Source organism: Orycteropus afer, unplaced genomic scaffold (genome assembly GCF_000298275.1).
Source record: "Orycteropus afer afer isolate SDZICR_OR568_19922 unplaced genomic scaffold, OryAfe1.0 scaffold00048, whole genome shotgun sequence".
NCBI lineage: Eukaryota > Metazoa > Chordata > Mammalia > Tubulidentata > Orycteropodidae > Orycteropus > Orycteropus afer.
Genome location: NW_006921635.1, coordinates 4,941,451 through 4,955,790, shown reverse-complemented (window position 1 = coordinate 4,955,790; position 14,340 = coordinate 4,941,451). Strand labels below are relative to the sequence as shown.

Sequence of the window (14,340 nt, the reverse complement as noted above, 5' to 3'; positions counted from 1 at the left end):
TGCGCCACCAGGATTCCTTCATTGACAATAAACCAAACCAAACTCAGTGCCGTCGAGTCGGATCCGACTCATAGAGACCCCTCCTTGTGTTTCTGAGGCGGTATCACTATGGAAGTAGATTGCCCAACCTTCCTTCCAAGGAGTGGCTGGTGGGTTTGAACTACCAGCCTTCTGGTTAGCAGTCAACTGCCTTAGGCACTACACCACCAGAGCTCCTATGGGGCAGTTCTATTCTGCTCTATAGGGTCACTATGAGTTGGAACTGACTTGATGGCAACAGGGTTTTGGCTTTTTTTTTTTTTTTTAAGATTCAAACCCAGGTCCATCTCACTCCAGGGACTGCCTTCCTCACAACCCATGGAACTTTCAGGCCTGGTTAGAGCATCAATTTCCTGTTTGAGGAAGGGGGACACGCAGGGCTGCCATGGACTGTGATGTGCGTTGCGCACCACACAGCTCTCGGGCATGTCTTTGTCCTGGTAGATGGTGTGGATTCCTAGTTGTTGCCAGAGTTGTCCAGCAGGTGCCAGTCAAATGTCTTGTTAGAACTTTTTTTCTTTTTTGACAAATGGCAGTAATATGTCTGAAGAAAGGGACACTTTTGCTAAGTCATTAACGGGGCTGTGTACATAAGCAGTGGTTCTGCCAACATTGCTCCTAAATCTTAATGACAGCCCAGCCCCTTGTAGCCTCTTGGGTCTATTTCCATCAATTTCCACATGCTACTAAAAATATTCGATTTTCACCAAACAGAAAACCTCAAGCAGTCAAGAGGCTGCTTCACCACTCAGCAGCTGTGCGGACTGGGACCAGCCCCTTCCCATGTACTTCACTCAGTTTCCTCCTCTGTAAAATGGGATTGTAACAGAGCCCGCATTGTGAGGATCCACGGGAGAGAGGGCGTGAAGCACTGACATGTGATAAGGGCAATGTCAGTGTTAGCAACTATTAGCCAGTTCTTTAAAATAGTCAATACTTTTAAAATAGGAAATCACATGTACAAATGTACATACGGCTGGATTTCTGGATTTCCTTGAAGAAGGAGACCTCCTTGATGCGAGCACACTGGGCCAGCCCTGAGCGGCTGCTGCCCCCTGCAGGTGGGGTGTGTGTCTTCATTTAGACACAGTCCCCACCAGCCCCTCTTGACTCATGTATGTAACCCGCCTGTTCCCTCTGGACACCTGAGTTTGCCATCTCTGCCCATGGTCACAGGCTGGGCCCCCAGGGAACATGCCCACTGGATGTTTATTTGGGACAGCCCTGGGACTCAACACCTGTAGGAGCAAGGGCAAGGTCACAGGAGTGGGCCGAGGGAGAAGGCAGTGCCGAGAGCCCTGCAGCTAGAATGGCCTTGGGGGAGGTCCTGAGAAGGCCAGGCCTTTATAGCCCTGCACAGATCTGTCACTGGCCGTGGGCTGCCCCAAGAAGGGGGTGACCTGGACGCGGCACTCTGTGTACCAGCTGGCCAACAAGTCCTTTCTTGGAGGGGGGACTAGGCAACACATGTCCGTGTCCACCACACTCCCCCAGCTGCCTCTCCACTACGTGGCATCTGCACACAGCCTTCCCTCCCAGCCCCTCCCATCCTCCTCAGCGCGTCTTCTGGTTGGTTGCAGGTTGACCAGATGTTCGCCGCGTTTCCTCCTGATGTGACTGGCAACTTGGACTACAAGAATCTGGTGCATATCATCACCCACGGAGAAGAGAAAGACTAAGAAGGGGGCCTCTCCTCCTGACCCTGGGCTCATCTTCAGAGGAGCAGGGCCCCTGCCCTCATCTCTCCGTGCCCAGCAGCACTGCCATCCTCGCCCCCAGCCTGTTGGCTGTGTGGCTGCCTCATTTACCCACCTCCTTCTTCTTTGTAGCCTGGTGGCTAATACAAATCATATGGCTACTCGTCCTGCAGATGGAAATCCATCCAGAGGCCAAGTTCAAATAAACAGTAGGTTGTGTATTTGGTTATGATGTTGATGTCTCTCTAACAGATAGAAACACCTTGAGGAAAGAAGGCCCTGTGCTCATTCACACAAAGGTGAAGTATGAGCTGGCAGTGGCCCTGATGTCATTATTATTGAATCTTCATGACTCTTTATTTATAATAGCCCCCCACAGCCATTCAGGACTGTCTCTATGAAGGACCACATTTTAATGTTAACTGGATGATCACCTTCCAAAGAGCTCAAGCAGACTGAGGACCTAACCTCCAGGACATCTTTTCCTTTAGGATACCATTGGAATGTTTCTCCCACTGATACACTTAGACTGGTCCCATGATAAATGGAGGGAAGGAGGCCTTATGCTAAGCATAAGGCTCACCTTTTGGAAATCAGATTCATCAATCCTAAGAGATCAATTTCTAATTTCTGATAAAGTAGAAGTTGTCTACACTTTCCTCCTGGCAAATTGAGGGAGGGGCACTCAGTGATTTCTGACTCAGGCTGGGGGTCCGGGAACTAGACCTAGGTATGAGTTGACTCTTGCTTTTGAATGACCAAAGTCATCATTGAAGCATTCAGGTCTATTCTGGTTGCAAGAATCTCAACAAACAGATTGGCTCATACAAATAAGAAATCCAAGGGCTTCAGGCACAGCTGGATCCAGCAGGTCAAACTGTGCCATCAGACCTAAGGAGGCCTCTCCACCGCTCTGCTTTCTGTCATGTTGCTCTGCTCTCAGTGGCAGCAAAATGGCGCCCAGCAGCGCCCAGCTCCTGTCTATCCCCTCAGCAACCCTAGTGGAAAGAGTGCATGTCACTCTCCCCTGATCCATACAAATCCCAGCACAGAGCCTCATGAGATGTCTCTGTGATGGCCATGAACCAACCTTGAACCGATCACTGGGGACTGGTAGGTGCTGTGCTCTGACTGGCAGACCTGGGTCACATGATTAATCCTCATGCTAGGGTTGAAACTGCTCCTTCCCACTGCCCAACATGGCCTCAGAGTGGGAGAGGCAGCTCCCAAAGCCAAACCAACCGAAACGTTGCTCTGGACAAAGACAGCGTAGGTGTGAGGTCCTCTACATTTTGCAGAGAATCCCAGAACCCAGCATGCAGCCAAAATGATTTGGACAAAGAGCCTACACTGGGCATGGGGGGTGGCAGCTGAGGGCACAGAGAAGAGTGAGAGGATCCAGGAGGCAGTAGGACTCGGAACAGGGGCAAGTGTTCAAAGCTGAAGAACAACAACCCCAAGGAGCTACAGCCACAACCTTGCTGCCAGGAACCCAGGCCCCTGGCAGAGCCGGCAACGAGGGGGATGGATAGGGACCCAGGGAGTCCGGGCTCCACCCCACGGTCACCCATGACTCTCAGCCTCCCACTCCCTCCAGACAGCCCAGACTGAGAACCTGTCACCCAGGCTGCGGCGGAACGGCGGGCCCAGCACAAGTCACTGATGAACTGCAGCATGTGGGTCAGAGCCAGACAGCCCAACACAGACAAACACACACAGAAGAGGCACACATGACACACAGAAACATACAAAGACAGACACATACACAAACATATAATAGAGACACATAAAGACATGCAGACATTTGCACAGAAACAGATGCACAACGACCCACACATATAAACACACAGACATCGGTGCACACACGCACACATAGACACACCCCACCCAGAAAACACCTACGCTCTAGGAACCCGCTCCCCAAGCCTTCTCTCTGGCTCTTGGGTCAGGGACGCCTCCAGCCTCAGCACACAAGGTTCTTGAGACAGGTCTGGGCCTGAGACCTGCTGCCAGGTGAAAGAAACACCCCCACCGCCACCGCGGAGTTTCCCAGCCCCGGAGGAAAACCCCAGCTAACTACAGACAAGAACAGCCAAATGCACTTCTTACATGTCTGGAAAGACAGACAGAGACAGACAAAAGAGAGGTGCGAAGAGGGACAGGAAGAGGACAACACAGAGGCAAAGGCAGCCGAGGCAGAGAGGGAAGTGAACCCAGAGAGGATGACTAAGCTGGGAGATGACCTGCCTTCAGGGTGACCGCCAAGCCCCTGTCCCCTGGGGCTCCTGGTGCTGCCTGCAACTGCCACACCCAGTGTGATTCTCAAGTCTGCCGCTTGGCTGGCTCCAACGAGGCCCCGAAACTTCGCCCCTCCCTCCCCCCTGGCTTCTCTGGGGGAGAGGCAGGCTCCTGGGCGTGGCCCGAGCAGGGCCTATTTCACAGGCCTTTGTGACAGAGTGGACCCCACACAAGTCTTGCCTCCTGCACCAACTTGCACACACGACCCTGCTGTGAGCGAGCGCTGCTCCACTCCTTGGCTTTTCACCCTCCCCGCGGTGGCTCCCAACTCCCCGAGTCTCCTCGTACAGACTGTGCAAAGGCACTGAGGTTACGGAACTAAACATTTACTCTCTCTAGTTGATACAGACGCATCCAGCCCGCACCTCAGCTTTTCCTTTTCAGGTCGTTGTCGACACGCGGGCTTCGAGAATCCCTGGCTCTGTAGTGGTCTAGCACCAGCTGCCGGAGGCTGCCATGGTCCAGCGGCTGCTCGACTGCACCAGACATCGCGAGATTTGTGGAAGGCCCTTGGAACTAACCCAGCACCGCGAGCTTCCTTCCCAGGGCAAGGCCGCGCTAGGCACCCAGCCCGGCTCTGCCCCAGCCCGGGGAGCCCAAGCCTCGCTGCGGGGTCAGGGAAGCAGAAGGGGTTAGGGGTGCCATAGGACTCAGGAGCATCGGGTGAGGGTGAGGGACGGGATCGGAGAATCCAGTGTGGCTGTAACTTGCTGGCTTGTACATTTGGAGATATATATATATATATATATATATATTTAATTGCATTTGGCTATTTTTAAGGCTTATTTCATATTGTGATTTTTAAAAAACATGCAAGATAGAAGCTTTGGGACGTGTGGCGAAGTCACTGGGCACGCGCCAGGGAACAAGTCCTCACACGAACCACAGAAACTCACGGGAGGGGGAAACTGAGGCTCAACACTGCAGCCCCTTTCGGGCCCCTGGAAACGGTGGCCCCAGCCCTGAAGGCAGACACTTCTTCGGAGCACCGACCCAGAGGCCAGCGCAGACGAGGAGGGAAACCGAACTCACCGTCGTCCAACTTCTCGCTGAGAATGTCCTGCCCCAGAACCGGCAGGACCACCTTGATGGGTTCCGCCGGCTTGAGCAGGGCGGAGCCGCCCCAGAAAGGGTTGACGAAGGGTGGCGGAATCTCTGTCTCCGCCCCTTCTATCTCCAGGACCCGTTTGTAAGCCTCCAACACCAGCAGGTCATTGGTCTTCTTTTCAATGATGGCTGGAAAGATATGGACAAGACCAAGATGGTGCCAGGACACCTGGCTCCTGGGGCATCTTAAGAGGAGAGAGAAATCTGACTCTTGTTTAGAAGCACAGATATCCATACAGTCAATATGTAAAAAGACCTACAACATATCTATGGCATTGAGGTTTCATGGGGAGGGGAAATCAGGAAAAGAATGTCTTTCAAAGTCCCTGGGGAAGGGGCGAGAAGGGGAGGAGTAATGGACACAAGGTTGAGAAACAGTAGATTATGTTAAATTTGGATTTAAACCCCTACTGTCTGGCTTTAGTGCCTACATGCTTCACCACCAGGCTCACTGCTTCCAGAAGAATGAGTCCCCATTCCAGAAAGTTCTGTAAATGGTACCTGAGGGACACACAGGCCGGTTGACTCACCCAAATACTGTGGCAGGTTGTTGTCAGTGATTTTCCCCGTCTCCCCGAGCTGCACCAAGATCTTGGTGGCGTCACAGTTGATCTTCTTGAACAGACTCTCCACCGCGTTCTTGAGGGAGTCCAAGGTCTTGCTGATCTCCTTGTAGTTGTTCTCATACTTGTCTGCCTCCTCCGTGGTCTTCTTGAGTTTCTCCTGCCGGCAGATCCCAGTTCCCACCAGGGTCAGCTCACCCCACTATGGGGACCAGCAGTAGAAAGGGGGCCACGGTCTCAATCCACACTACAGGGTTTCAAACTTCTGAAGGGACGTGAGACCAAATGAATGGGCCTCAACCAGCAGTATTAACAAATGAGATGAAAAATGGCCAGGTGAGGAAACGGGTTTCAAGGCCCAAAGAGTAAAGCCAGGATTTGAACTTAGCTTTGTAACCAGCAACTCAGGCAGCTTCCTCCTGCCGGCTGCTAGAATATTTCAGTTCCCAGGACTAAAAACTCACTCGGCACCAGAGCTGCCCTGTTGTTCTAAAGATGGATTAAAAGGTCACATGATTTAAAAAAAAAAAAAAAGCACATAATTTAAAAAAGGCTGATGTGACCAAAACACCAACAGGTGTTATGTGTCCCCAACCTACAGTGTTCCAGGCACTTTATATATGTCCTCACAGCTCATCCTCACCATGGGCCCATTGTTCAGATGAGGAATACTGAGTTCAGAGAAGAAAAGTAACTTTGAATTGAGCTCACTGTATACACATCTGCCCGGCTAAACTCCTTCCTTGGTAATAACTCATTTACTAACAAGGTGATGGTGATCCCAGGTGATTTACTAACTTACATGGTAAACAACAACAGTAATAATAGCTAGTGTTTACAGCCCTCCACTGATTTTACCCAACGTTCACAGCCCTGAGAATGGGTACCTTCTCCTATTGCTATGGGCCGTCAAATCAATTCTGACTCCTAGTGATTATAGGACAGAGCAGAGCTGCCCCACAGGAAGCATATGGCTTCCTCTGCTGTCATCTTTATGGGACCAGATCGCCAGGTCTTGGTCCCATGGAGTGGATGGTGGATTTGAACCCATGGACCTATCAGTTAGCATCCACATGCTTAACTCTTGTGCCACTAGGGCTCCTTTGGGTACCTATTACTACCCCCATTTTACAGATAAGGAAACAGAGGCTCAGAGAGGTTAAGTAATTATCTCAAGGTCACACAGCTAGTATGTGGCTTTTAGGAGGGTCATATCTAGGCATCTGTTTAACTCCTATGCAAAACTCTCCCACTATGGGATCAGTCCCATTGCCCCCAGAGGGGCAGGCAATTGTGAAATAGAAGGTTCACAGGAATACTCCAACCCAAACCAAACCGACAGCCATCAAGTCAATTATAACTCATAGTGACCCCCATTGGGTTCAAAACCAAATCAAACCGACAGCCAACAAGTCAGTTATAACTCACAGCAACCCCCACTGGGTTTCCAAGGCTGTGAATCTTTACAGAAGCGGATTGCTTCATCCTTCTTCTATGGAGCAGCTGGTGGGTTTGAACCACTGATTTTCTGGTGAGCATTCAACTGCCTCGACCACTACACCACCAGAGCTCCTTATCCAGGAAAAGGGCAGGTGGAAATGATCTTCTACAGGGGTAAGAAAACATCCTGTGAGCTCACTGCTGGTCAGACAGAGCCTGCCCGCCTAGAGGGTTTGCATTTGAAGAAAGTCCCCCTAAAACAGTCACACTGAAGTCACGGGGGCAACAGCTGCTGGGGAGACCGCAGGCAGAGCTGAGGGAGATGCTTGGGATCTGCCATTCGCTTCCTTAGCTGCTCGGCCTCAAAACCCTAAGATTCACAGCAACAGACGAGACCCAACCCCAAGGAAGAGTCTGGACTAGGGTGGACTCGAGCAAAGGGCTTCAGGCCTCAGCTCGGTGCCCCGTTTGGGGAGGGTCTGTTTCCTTGCACCTGGATCTGCTTTGGAAGCTTGGGCTTCTCTGCCCCTGGCCCCTGGCAGGCACTTAGCAGAACATGTACTTTGCTGCCCCCCGGTGGCCTATGAGAGAATGGCATGGCCATTTCTGTCCACCAGGTGCAAGGGTGCTTGCCAAGGAAGACAAAACGAGCCACAGAGAGAAGCAGCACAGTTCCTGGGCCAGGAACTATTAAATTAGGGCAGGGCTTTGGAGTGTGGCTCTCTAGGGTCATATCTTTGGCAAATATTGCCACACCATACTCATTCTCCCCTTAATACGAAACTCTGGTTGTATTTGGGGTGACAATGTGCCCAGCTACAAGTGATATTCCCAACCCTTCCTTGAAAAATGGTGTTTCCCATCACCTCATATGTATGCAAAAGGCAGACAATGAATAAGAAGAACTGATGGCTGTGAATGATGTCGTTGGCAAAGGATATTGAATATACCATGGATGCCAGAAGAACAGACAGATATGTCTTGGAAGAAGTACAACCAGAATGCTCCTTAGAATAGATGCCTCATGGTAGGGACTGCAGGCCACTGAGGCTGAGTCACTTTGGACATGTTACTAGGAGTGACCAGTGCCTGGAGAGAGACATCATGCTCGGTAAGAGAGGGTCAGTGAAAAAGAGGAAGACCCTCAATGAGATGGACTGACACAGGGGCCGCAACAGTGGGGTCACACATAGCAACAGTTTTGAGGATGGCACAAGCCTGGGCAGTGTGTCATTCTGTTTTACATGGATCACTGTGCGTTGGAATCGACTGGACGACACCTAACAACAACATGCAAAAGGGATGCCCAATGATATGTAAACACAGGAGTCACTGGCTGGAACTTCTGGGAAAGTACTTTTTTTTTTTAAGCTCTGGGAAACTACTTTTAAGGTACTTGGCTAGACAGGCCTTGTTTGCCTCCCCAGTCTTCTTCCTGCTTGGAGTGTAGATGTGATGACAGAACGTGCAGCAGCCATATTGTAACCCAGAGGCAGTCTTGGGAACGGAAAGCAAAAACTAACTAAATAAATAAAAGCGGCTTGCGATGCTGATGGCATTACAGTACCACTATACCAGATCTGATGGTCGCATAGTGCCTAAGGCACTTGACTGCTAACCAGAAGGCTGGTGGTTCAAATCCACCAGCCACTCCTCGGAAGGAAGGTTGGGCAATCTACTTCCGTAGTGATACTGCCTTGGAAACCCAAGGAGGGGGGTCGCAATGAGTTAGGTTTGACTCAACCGCACATAACAACAACATACCAGATCTGGAGGGCCAACCTCCAGACCTATTTCTTCACAAAGTAAATAAACTTCTATCTTGCTTAAGCCACTGTTATTTTGGTCCCAAGGAGCCTGGTGGTACGGCGGTGAAAGCACTCAGCTGCTAACTGAATGGTTGGCAGTGTGAACCCACCAGCTGCTCCACGGAAAAAAGAGGAGGCAGTCTGCTTCAGTAAAAATCACAGCCTTGGAAACGCTCTGGGGCAGTTGTACTCTGTCCTACAGGGTCACTATGAGTTGGAATCACCTCAGTGGCAGTGGGTTTGGGGGTTATTACCAGTTGAATACAAAGTCATACACTGTCCCCGCTCCACACACCTTAACTCATAACCTCAGTTTCCTCATCCTTCCTGCTCCTGAGAACTGAATAACAGCCTGCCTGCCTGCCTGACAGACAGATGGACAGCACCCCCGCCCTCTGTGCCCTGTTCTTACCTCTAGTTGTTTCAGGGCTGAACGGCTGTCATCATGGGAAGATTTCTGCTGGGACCGCAATTGAATGATGTTGTTCTGCTCAGGAGAGAACCTGACCGTGAGGAACAGCTGGGGGGTTCCCCTCCCCCACCCTAAAAGTGAGGCTGTGCCTCAGGGAGGTGTTGAGGATTTAAATGGTTTGTTTCAGGGAGCCCTAGAATCCTTGGGCCCCAACTATACCTATGAAGGTCCTTCCTGGTGTTTCTGGATTGAAAGGAGGGTGGGGGCATGGGAAAGTCTGTGCTTCATCGTTTCCGGAGATTTTTCTAGAACAGCACAATCAATAGAATTTTCTGTGTTGGTGGAAATGTTCTGTTTGCTTTTTCAATACCATAGCCACTAGCCGTGTGTGTACAAGTGCTTGAAATATGGCTGTTCTGGTTGCCTGGTGCCGCTCTGACAGGAGGATGCCACAAATGGGATGGCCTTAACAAACAGGAGTTTATTCTTACAATTTGGAGGCTTTAAGCCCAAGTTCAAAGTGCCAAGCTCTAGAGGCTGAGTGAAAGCCCCTCAGCCTTGGGGTCCAGCTCTGCCTCCTGCTCCCAGCCCACTGGAGCTAGAGGCGTTTCTTCTCTCAGACAGCTGTTGGCTGCTGAGGCTGAGAAGCCCCAAGGTTGACAAGTAAAAAGGCACAGTCCCGATGTTACCAAACCACACGGCAGGCCATTAACTTAAGTCCATTGTAAGTCCCAAGGTCGGCAGAGCATGGCAGGCTGCTGAGCAACGACACGACTACATGCAGGGTCCAAGCGTGCCATAGGCTAGAGACCATACCCAAGGCTTCTCCTTATATACAGGAAGCAGACCACATACCCAAAGGCAGCTACTCAGCTGTTTGTGGTAGATCCTACTATGGAATTGATTGCCAGTCTCATCATGGGGAATAACTACCACCAGCTGCCCAGCCCCTGAACCAGGCCCAGCCAAGTTGACACACAAACATAACTACCATAGTGGCTAATACCTCTGAGGAAATGATTTGAAAATTTAATTTTATATTTTAATTAGGAGTCCCTGGGTGTGGCAAACGATAAACTCACTCAGACGTTAAGCAGAAGGTTGATGGTTCGTGTCCATCCAGAGGCGCCTTGGAAGAAAGGCCTGGTGACCCAGTTCCAAAAACTCAGCCCCAAACTGAAAGCTCTGTGGCACGCAGTTCTGTTCTGACAGACAAGGGATCAGAACCAACAGCCCAGCAACTGGTAGCGGAGGGCATTTAATGTAAACTCGCAGCGTCACCTGTGGCCCAGAGGTACTGTGCTGGACAGTGCGGCCCCAGAGCTCAGTTTCCAAACCTTATCGTGAATCAATCACCCGAAGGGCTGATGACAACAGAATGCTGGACCCCAGCCCCAACATTGCTGAGGGCCTAGCTCTGGGACGGGGCCACGAAGCTGCATTTCTAACAAGCTCCCAGGTGATTCTGCCGCTACTACTGCTTGTAGGCGGCCAACTTTGGGAAGCCCCAGGCCGAAGCAACTTGTCCAAATGTGAAAGGCACACGCTCCTTGACAATGCCGTCTCAGGATTCTGTCCTATGGAGGTAATAGGACAAGTGGACACAGATGTTTGCTCAAGGCTGCTGTTGTGTTGTTATTTACAACGGCCTCCAGTTAGAAAAACCTCAACATCTGCCAGTAGACGTCTGACAGTACATTCAGATAAACGGAGGAGGGGATTTCAAGTAAAAATATAGTTAAAATGTAGATTCCACCACACCCTCATCCTCAGAGAATCTGGGTCTGTAGGTTTGGGAAAGGAGCCCTGGGGCGCAACAGTTAAGCACTCGGCTGCAAACCAAACAGTCAGCGGTTCAAGCCCACCCAGTGGCTCCAGGGAGAAGAACCTGGTGACCTGCTTCTGTTAAGGTTCCAGCTTAGAAAATCCCATGGGGCAGTTCTACTCTGTCACACGGGGGTGCTATGAGTCAGAATCGACTTGACAGCACCCAACAACAACAAGCTGTGGGATGGGGCCTGGGAGTCTGCAAGTCCAGGAAGCACCCCCGTGATTCTAATGCGGAGGATTCAGGACCCCCAGAAGCCACTACAAAGAATGTAGAAGATGCTGGCAGATACCTGTGCCATATTGTTGAAAAAAATATTTAGGAAATAGCGTGAATTACCGAGTATGATCCCATTGTAATAAATGGACATCTCTGTGTGTGTCCTGCATCTGTGTGAGTCTGCGTGTGTGCACACGTGTGCACATGCAGCTTCATAACACGATGTCACCCGCGTGCTGATGGGGATTCTCTCTGAATGGTGATGTTTCCCTGATGTCCACTTTCTGAATATTTTTCTGAATTAGTGACATTCCCTTACAGGAGTATGTATTATCTTTCTAATCAGGGAAAAAACAAAACTTACTTTGGGAAAATAAAGATAGGAGCCTTCCAATCTTTAAAAGGGGAAAAATAAAAGACATGAAGTCACTCAACCAAGAAGATTAACCAATGACCCAATGGGGCCCAGGTGGCACAGTGGTTAAGTACTAGGCTGTTAACTGGAAGGTTGGTGGTTTGAACCCACCAGCGGCTCCTCAGGAGAAAGATGAGGCAGTTGCTTCCATAAATATTACAGCCTTAGAAACCCTATGGGGTGGTTCTATTCTGTCCTATAGGGTCGCCATGAGTCCAAATTGACTCAATGGCAACGGGTCTTTCTTTTGGTTTTATGTCCAAGTGATGGGATTCTTCCAAATCCGGAGGGTTCTCACGACCCTGTGGCGTGGCTCATCCTCCTCATCCCCCCAGGACTAGGAAAGTGCTCCCTCCTGGAAACTGAGAATCCAGGACCCACCCACTCCCAGCCCTACCTGAACCATCCTTTCAGATAGCCCTGCCTGCGTAGACCTGCCCTGCAATACCGGGGATGGCCACCAGAGGACAGTGGTGGCGCGCCTAACCGCAGGTCGCAAACACAAAGGCCCACAGGAGTGTACCAGACTGTGGTGAATGGGAGAGGGGGGCCTCTTTCCAGGGGCAGCTGAATTCAGCTTGCCATGGAATGTGGCCCAGAGCTGTCAGATTTCATTTTCGTAGAGAAATCACACATTCAGATTTTCAGGTGGAATACCATTTTTTAAGTGTTGGCAACTAATTAAGGCATGTGACTGCTTACAGAAGGCTGGCAGTTCAAACCCATCAGCCACTCCTGGGAAGAAAGACTGGGCAGTCTACTTCCAAAGAGATACTACCTCTGAAAACCAAGGAGGGGTCGCTGTGAGTCAGAACCTACTCAATGGCAGTGAGCTAGGTTTGAGTTTTGGAACTGAGATTTAGGGGGGGTGGCGAGGAACCGAGCAAGAGAAGGCTGGGTTCAACTAGGGGCCTCAGTTTATGATCTCTGAATCCAGCCCCCTAGCTAAGGGTGAAGTCAGATGTTCGAATCCTACTCCTGGGTTTTTTGTTTGTTTTTCATTTTTAATTTAACTGGGACAGGTCACCTTTATAAAGAATCCTTTTCTAAAAGCTCCCCCACACACACCATCTAACCCTTTTGAGTGTTCCCTCTGTTTCCGGTGATAACTCTGATGTAACCACCTTCATTTCGGCCACTGTCACATATCATCTGTATGTACGATAATAGCAGACACTATTATCCATCAGGGAGCTCTGGTAGCATAGTGCCTAAGGCGCTTGACTGCTAACCAGAAGGCTGGCAGTTCAAACCCACCAGCCACTCCTCGGAAGAAATATGAGGCAATCTACTTCCGTAGTGATACTGCCTCGGAAACCCAAGGAGGGGTCGCTATGAGTCGGGTCCAACTGGACGGCACATAACAACAACAATTATCCATCAAGTTTTTTAAAATTTGACCACTTTGATTTATTTTTATCATTTACTTATTTTCCTTTAATCTTATCATTTATTTTTTTCTGCTGTTCTTGTTACTAATTATTATTACTTACTACCCTAAGTAATTAAAAAAAGAAAAATTAAAAGCCCAAACCCATTGCCCAGAGTCAATTCTGACTCATAGCGAGCCTATAGGACAGAGTAGACCTGCCACATAGCGTTTCTAAGGCTTTTCTCTTCATGGAAGCAGACTGCCACATCTTTCTCCTGCAAAGCAGAGGGTAGGTTCCAAATGCCAACATTTTGGTTAGCAGCAGAGTGCTTTTACCACTGCGCCACCAAAGGTTCCTCCCCCAAGTAATAATATCCATTAAATCACAGGTTTGCTGTGCAAGCCAGATTTTCTCTAATACTCATTCATTCACAACTAATCAAAGTATTTTCACCTCTCTCCTAGCTACAATCTACTTGTACCTGGCCAGTGACAATGGGCTGTTGCTTCCTAGTTGTGTAAACAGAATGCAGGGACCTCAGAGGAAGGGGTAATTAATTCCTAGAGGAGGTGACTTTTGTTCTGGGCAGGACAAATGATGGGTATTTCATCAGAAGATAAGGGGAAATGGTACAGGAACAACACAAGCAAAGCCTTGGAGGAGGAAAAGTTAAGGCCAAGCCGGGAAGGGCAGTCACGGAGGGGGCCTGGGCAATCACGAAGGGAGAGGGAAGCGGGAGTTACATTTTGAAGGACCTGAGTATCACTCTAGGGAATTAAGACTTCATCCTGTGCCGACGGTTCGAAAGATGTTTATTTATGTTCTGGGGGGTGAGTGATCCAGGAAGTTAATCAGTTTGGGAAATTATGGTTTCAATAAAAGGTAAAAAGATTTCTTTACTGCAGGACTTGTCAGGACCATAAATATGCTCGTGTGTATCGAGTCTCTCCACAATGAGACTTGACCATCTCCTCTGAACTATAAAAAGTGGCTGATTAACAGAGGTCAGCAAATTTTTAAGGCAAAGGGCAGGATGGTAAATATTTTAGGTTTTGTGGGCCACATATAAACTCTCACATACTTTTCTGTGTTTTCCTTCCAACTGTTTAAAAATGTAAAAACCATGCTCAGCTCATGAGCT

The 14,340-nt window shown here is 49.7% G+C and overlaps 2 protein-coding genes across 2 annotated transcripts in view; one reads left to right on the top strand and one right to left on the bottom strand.

The window, feature by feature from the left end:
• The window catches only part of MYL2 (myosin light chain 2), a 7,545-nt gene extending 5,827 nt beyond the window's left edge, over window positions 1–1,718 (top strand). The window contains exon 6 of the mRNA XM_007938168.2: window positions 1,620–1,718. Coding sequence (XP_007936359.1) covers window positions 1,620–1,718 — 99 coding nt within the window. The remainder of the gene's footprint in view (window positions 1–1,619) is intronic.
• A 2,682-nt stretch (window positions 1,719–4,400) lies between these two features.
• The window catches only part of CCDC63 (coiled-coil domain containing 63), a 101,766-nt gene continuing 91,826 nt past the window's right edge, over window positions 4,401–14,340 (bottom strand). The window contains exons 9-12 of the mRNA XM_042780602.1: window positions 9,365–9,439; window positions 5,672–5,864; window positions 5,067–5,270; window positions 4,401–4,510 (exon numbers count right to left, since the gene is read on the bottom strand). Of these exons, the coding sequence (XP_042636536.1) occupies window positions 4,401–4,510; window positions 5,067–5,270; window positions 5,672–5,864; window positions 9,365–9,439 (582 nt within the window). The remainder of the gene's footprint in view (window positions 4,511–5,066; window positions 5,271–5,671; window positions 5,865–9,364; window positions 9,440–14,340) is intronic.